This window comes from Mesitornis unicolor, unplaced genomic scaffold, assembly GCF_000695765.1.
Source record: "Mesitornis unicolor isolate BGI_N332 unplaced genomic scaffold, ASM69576v1 scaffold23536, whole genome shotgun sequence".
Lineage (NCBI taxonomy): Eukaryota > Metazoa > Chordata > Aves > Mesitornithiformes > Mesitornithidae > Mesitornis > Mesitornis unicolor.
In genome coordinates this window covers 27,981-34,461 of record NW_010191977.1, presented here as the reverse complement: position 1 = coordinate 34,461, position 6,481 = coordinate 27,981, and the positions used below count along the sequence as shown (strand labels likewise).

Below are 6,481 nucleotides of genomic sequence, written 5' to 3'. Positions count from 1 at the left end.
CCTGCTGAAATACTTTGTATATCAGATCTGTAATATTTGAGTTATAAGAAGCTATTATTATGGAAAGGCACAGAAATACAAAAGGTGCTTTAGAGCTCTCCGTAATGAAAGAGCAGAGCTTATGATTTTTTTCTATTGGTGTTTTAATTGCTGTCTACATCCCATTAGTGCCTGAATCTATCAGTTGTTTTGTCTATGGACAGGAAGAGGCAATGTGAGAACAAAATCAGTAGTGACAAGTACAGCTTAACAAACTGTGCTAAGAAGACAACAGTAATATGTGATGGGTTTTATTTCTTTAAATGCACATTCCTCCCTTGCTCTTGTGTGCATTTGTTTTTTCAGTGTCTGTTGTAAAATGGTTTCTTAGGAGGTTTGAGTGTGGGGTGTAATGTGGTTTTATTTATCAGAGACAGCAGCGTCCAGTTTACGGGCGATATGGCAGGAGTCAGTGTGAGGGAGGTTGCAGTAGGCACATAGGCGCTCAGGACTCTTCTATTTGGAGCAGGTGGAATGTGGCCCTGGGGACCTGTAGTTCCACACAGGTTCTGCTGGTGTGCACTCTGATTCTGTCACATTTCGCAAGCTAACATTTGGATGAGGTCTCTTCTGGGAATATGTGAGTGCTAAAGGAAGTACGATCGGCCACTCAGGAGAAAATGCTGCTTCCACCAGCTTGTGACTGACCCAGGTATCTGTGTGAGGCAGCACAATGATAGCAGATATGCTTACACATTTTTGATGATATATTTGGCTGTAGGGACATTCTGTCATGGTCTTACTTTCCCTAAGAGTAGGCATTTCAAATATCAGCTTTGGCCTTTGCTGAAAATTAACTATTTCCAGCCTCCCATCCTTCAAAAGCAACAGAAAAGTAAAATATTTTGTCCTCTCTTTTTCCTGATGTCTCTTCTGGGGGGACCTGAAAACAGTGAGCACTTACATATCAGATGGTGAAGCAGGGTGGTGCTGAGTCTTTCCTTCATCATCTTAGGCAAGATTGATGTAGACTGGGTAGTGTGTGTGTGTGTGTATTTATATATATATATACTTGTCTATATGCTTGCCCTAGATACATGCCCTGGTTTTAGACATTAACTTTTGGCTGCTACTAGAAGTAGGATACCCAATATACAAGAGCATGTAGAATATACTACTTAATAAAATCCAATTACAGCCTTCCCTGTCTAGGTACTAGAAGAAATCTGACATCCTAATCATCAGGCCTCTCTCTGTTGAAACTGTTTATGCTAGAATAGCTTTTTGGCCAAGGCTTTTTTGCTTACAGCTATGTTAAAAAGAGTTAAAAATGGTTGCACTTTTAGGTTAAATAAGAAAAATCTCCCTTTCCTTGATTTAGACAATTTCTAGTCGTAAAGTAAATAATAAACAACAGCTCTCCACTTCAGTGACATGGAGAGAGCACAGCTTTTGGTTTTTTTTGTCACAGATCACCATCTTTGGAACTGTTCTAGAAAACTATTTCTAACAATAATGGGAAATTTAAGATAGCAGTGTACTTAAATTGAATGTAACTCCCCACACACACTTTTTTTGAGGTTACGTCATGTAATATTTGTGCTCGTGAGAGCACGATAGCAGTGTACTTAAATTGAATGTAACTCCCCCCACACACTTTTTTGAGGTTACATCATGTAATATTTGTGCTCGCAGGAGCACAAATCAAAGATGATCAGAGTGCTGGAGCACCTCTCTTATGAAGACAGCTGAGAGAGTTGAGGCTGTTCAGCTTGGAGAAGAGAAGGCTGCAGGGGGACGTTATACCAACCTTCCAATACCTGAAAGGTGCCTATAAGAAATTTGGGGAAGAGCTGTTCACTAGGGCATGGAGCGATAGGACGAGGGGTAATGGTTTTAGACTAGAAAAGGGAAGATTTAGGTTGGATATTAGGAAAAAGTTCCTCAATATGAGGGTGGTAGATCACTGACACAGGTTGCCCAGAGAGGTGGTGGAGGCCCCATCGCTGGAGATATTCAAGGCCAGGCTTGATGGGGCTCTGAGCAACCTGATCTGGTAACGTTGTCCCTGCTCACTGCAGGGGTTGGACTGGATCAGCTTTAAAGGTCCCTTCCAACCCAACACATTCTGTGATTCTATGAAGAGCACAATAATTAAATGGATTCTCTGCAGTTCCAGCAACCAGAGCACTTCTGTGAGCAGAGAATGGTCCTAGTTTATAATTTGATTGTAAGTTGGGTTTTTCGTTAAATACATTGGGATGTCTCATAGTGATAGTTACTGCGGTGTTAGCATATGATCCTGGTGGTTGAAGTTTGTCTTCTGAAAGTACTGATTTGAGATACGACAGCGCGCTGCGCTCGGAGATCCAAAGCCATAGGGATATTTTTGCACAAATTATGATCGCTTGGAGGAACTATCCAACATTACTTAGTTTTAATTTACTAAAAGGTGGGTAGGGTTATTTATATTTTCAGATGTCTTTGTCACAAGAACGTTAGGTCAACTGACACATCACAGAAATAAAAAGCAATGCCAGAGCTTTGGGATGAAGTGTTCTGGCTGTCCTACCTGCTGCTGCTGGGAGTTGGTTTTAAGTGTTGCTGCTTCTGTTATGCAAGATTGCAGCATTCTTGAGGGTTTTTCTGTTTCATTTTTCTCTTTGTGTGCCGCAATGGTAGGCACAATGGACTTCAGTCAGGAATAATTAACTTGGTGAGGAAAAGAGACTAAGTAGGGATGCTTGAGTTTGAGATGTAATGGTAGGCAAATGAGAGTTTTTCCTAATTCAGGTGTGTCAGTTTTTTAAGGCCAGTTACATGGGACTGTTTGTTAGTTGGGCTGCTGAAAAGCTGAATAAGTCAGGTTCTTTGCCCTCTTCCTCCGTTTTTCTTACACTGCTCATGTGTTACTGCTCTCAGGGGATTTCTGGCCAGGCAGATTTACTGAATGGTGTCTGATGCAGCTCGGTTTTAGACTGCAACTGCTTTAATTACAGCGACCTTGCTTTATGGAGACTTTGGTCGTAACTTCTGTTGCTTCCACTCTAGTTTTGTGGAGGGTTTGTAGTTCTGACAGATGCTAAGAAGTTTTGATTGAGACAGGCTCACAGCAGGGTTAGTACTTACACTCAGAGTGACCATTTCTGATAGCTGTGTGTTTTCCTCTTGGCAGCTGTCTTAGGAGAACAGGGATCTTTCTCATCAGTGAGTAACGCTGCCTTTGCTTACTCTGTGAGCCTGGTCTTCTCCTGTTGTTAAGTGTCTCTTGTGACAGCCTATAACGTGTACCAAATGATTGGCCTCTACCCCTGTCACAGTAATTACTTCAGAGAGAGACTTGTGCATAAGACATCACACAACATTGAACTAAGGTTGATGAGATGCAGTCGCAACAGAGTGCTAAAGCTGCCCTAGGCAGGTCTATAAAGACGGCTTTGTTCTATAGGGAAATTCTGTAGACTGATGAGTTGGAGAGTTTAAAGCATTTAGTGAGGCCTTATAGTTACTGCAGATCATTGAAACAGAATACAAATATAAGGCTCTTCAGGAAGGAATTCCTAATAAGATTTAAGCTGTTTCACATCCAGAAATGCCTACCTGTAATATTCTGTGGGACTGTCACAGGGCAGGTTGATGTTACTTGTGGCTAATTCCATCCTATTTCTTTAGGAGATGACGAGCAAAGCGATTGGTTTTATGAGGGAGAATGTGTTCCAGGATTCACTGTCCCCAACCTTCTTCCCAAGTGGGGAGCTGACCACCGACCTGAAGTGGAGCGGATTGACTCGGGCCTGGACAAGCTCTCGGATTCCACGTTCCTTTTGCCCTCGCGGCCAGCTCAGAGAGGTGAGGTGCATAAGGAGTGCCACGTGTTTGAGTACTGCTGATGGGATGGCACGGGTAGATTCTGTCCATAGGTGCTGCAATGTAAACTGCTGTCAGTGATCTGGCTTTTCTTAAAAATCCAATTTAAAATAGCGACTTTACTGGAGAGGTTACCAAAATACTCATGCCAGCTGCCCACATTCTTGAGCTGTCTTTTTTCTAAACAGGGACTTTATTTGATTTGTGAATAAATTGGCAAATCTGCCTCTTGCAGATCAAGAAACAAGAGACAGAGGATCTGTTTTGACCACTGAACTCGCTGTTTTTCCTGGTGTGTTTGTCAGGAAGAATTTTCTGCATTCATTGCTCAGTTTTTCTGTGTTTGGTTTTCAGGATTTCATGCTCGCCTGAATCGCCTTCCAGGAGCTGCTGCCCGTTGTCTCCGAAAAGGTCGGAGGAGGCTTGTTGGCAAGGTATTCCCTCTTGCAAGATGGTAATTTTGTATTTCCCATGCCGATTAGTCCTGAAGTACTATTTTAAAATGTCACATGAATTGTTTTCTGCAGAAATGAGCCCTGTGTGTTTTTTGTTTCATGTATTGTTTGATTTGTTTAACTGCTTTGACTGTCAGAGGTGGATTGAGTGACTGAGTGGATTGTACGGCAGGTTTGGAGTGGCCAAGACAGTTGATCAGCGCTAAAAGCGGTATGGAAGGGGGTCTGAAGATGAATGACAGGGAGCCTAACTGTCAAGGAGATTTAGACAGAACGTAGGGTAAAATGATGATGGCATGAGACTTGACATGCTCACAAACTGAGACTACAAGGGCAGAGAGGTGACTCAAAGGTGAAGGAAGGCCACATTTTAAATAGGGAAGCAGACTGACATGAATGGCAGCAGAGGAAGGTGATTTTAGCAGTTGCATTTTGGTGCATTTATTTAGAAGAATAAAAGGGTGTATGAAATAATGCAGACTAAGTTACCCAAAGCCAAAGGTTTATTATATGTAGGACAAACAGCAAACAAAATACTAGTCCTGTTTCTAAAGGAATAAGTGGTACTTTGCAGATGTCTGTCTAAAAGAGGGACGGATACACCTGGTTGGGTCCGGATTGTAGTGTTGTGTACTGCTGTCTGTCGTAAAAGATGCTTCTGAGAAGGAGCGCGTTGGCTCTGTTTGGCTTTTCTGTTACTGGGATATGTTCTGTGCTTTTGAACACATTGGCGTGCACTCCGAGCTGACTGGCTTTAGAGAGTCTCTGTTACCCCGTTGTGTTAGAGGGACCTGCAGTCTAGAGCGTGACGTCTTCCTTCTGCTCAGTCACACTTGAAAGATCCTTTTTTGCCCCTTCTTTCTTCAACTCACCTTGCTTAGTTACCAGTGTTTAAAATATGAATCCTCAGCTGACAGGAGGCCGGGTTTGGGTAGGGTTCCTCAGGCCACCTGCAAGTGGCTGGGCCTGTCGGCAGCACCTCTAATGATCCAGATGAGAAGGATAATATTTACTTGTTTAATTCATCTTCATCACCTTAAAGGGATCTTTGACATTTGCAGCAGAGGTCACTGCTCCCCCTTCCCCATCTCTTTCTAAATTGTAATCATAAATAATGAGTTTCATTCAGAGCTCCCCGCCAGCGAGCTGCTAATTACCAAAAGTACGGCTTGTAATTTACACAGTAATAAACCGTAAATTTAAACATTACGGCACTTTAAGTTAATAATTTTCCTGCTGTAACAAATAGCCCATCTTTCACCCCTGCTGCTACGGCTCCCCCCAAACTTTGAGTATGTTTTGCCTATGTACCTGGCACGACCTGTGAAGAATCTTACCTGTGAAAGCTTTTTGCCCTCATTTTCAGGCCCTTGCTGCAAGGTGCATTTCTTTCTTGGAGGCAGTTGCTATGCAGATACGACCAGCTGGTGCTCCAGGCTGTGTGTGTACTTGTATGCCAGCATCAAGCACATACACAGGGCAGTGTCTCGCAGGGAGAAACGTCCTCCCAGAGCAAGTCCTTTCTCCTAGGATCTACCTTTTCTTTAGCTGCTAGAGGTCCTGCTGCTGAATTGCTGCTTTCAGAAAGGGCAAAAGCTTCAAACATACCCCTTGTTTCGTTCATCTGTGCTTGGTGAATCCCCGTTATTAGTGAAACAGTGTGATGTCCTGTCTCTCGGCTTGTTTCTGGCCTGGCTGACCCCAGCAACGTGGAAATAAGCACTTGTCAGCCACTTCCCCTGCATCTTTGTGCTGCATGCTTTGTACTGGTTCAGTCCTTGGTGGGCCCCTGTGCAAGCAAATATCATCACTAAAATCATAAAAAACAAGCCCCACAACTAAAACAAAGTTATTTTCTGCCATTCTAATTAGTTAAACCAGCTTAGTTGAGGCTTTAAAGGGAGAGGGTGAATATGTTTAGCCTAGAGTGGGCTGGGAAGGAAAGGATGCGGCCCGGAGGAGTAGGGTCTGTCCTTATCCTTATTTCCTTATCGGCAGCAAACTGTTATGTCTGCTCACTGTGCGAGAGTCTGCAACCTTTTACCTGTCTTTGTGTTTCAGGAGACCTCCATGAGCACTCTGGGCACCGAGAGGCTAGGTCATGTTGTTAGTGATCCGCGCCAGAAAGAGTAAGGCCCTTAACAGTCGTTGTGTAGAACTTTGAGGGGGGAGGAAGAGCG

At 43.4% G+C, this 6,481-nt stretch overlaps 1 protein-coding gene across 2 annotated transcripts in view; it reads left to right on the top strand.

The window, feature by feature from the left end:
• Nucleotides 1–6,481, top strand: part of GPATCH2L (G patch domain containing 2-like) — a 30,497-nt gene that overhangs the window by 7,122 nt on the left and 16,894 nt on the right. For both annotated transcript variants that reach the window (XM_010186914.1, XM_010186915.1), the window contains exons 3-5: nucleotides 3,652–3,828; nucleotides 4,201–4,280; nucleotides 6,363–6,430. In XM_010186914.1, the coding sequence (XP_010185216.1) occupies nucleotides 3,652–3,828; nucleotides 4,201–4,280; nucleotides 6,363–6,430 (325 nt within the window). The remainder of the gene's footprint in view (nucleotides 1–3,651; nucleotides 3,829–4,200; nucleotides 4,281–6,362; nucleotides 6,431–6,481) is intronic.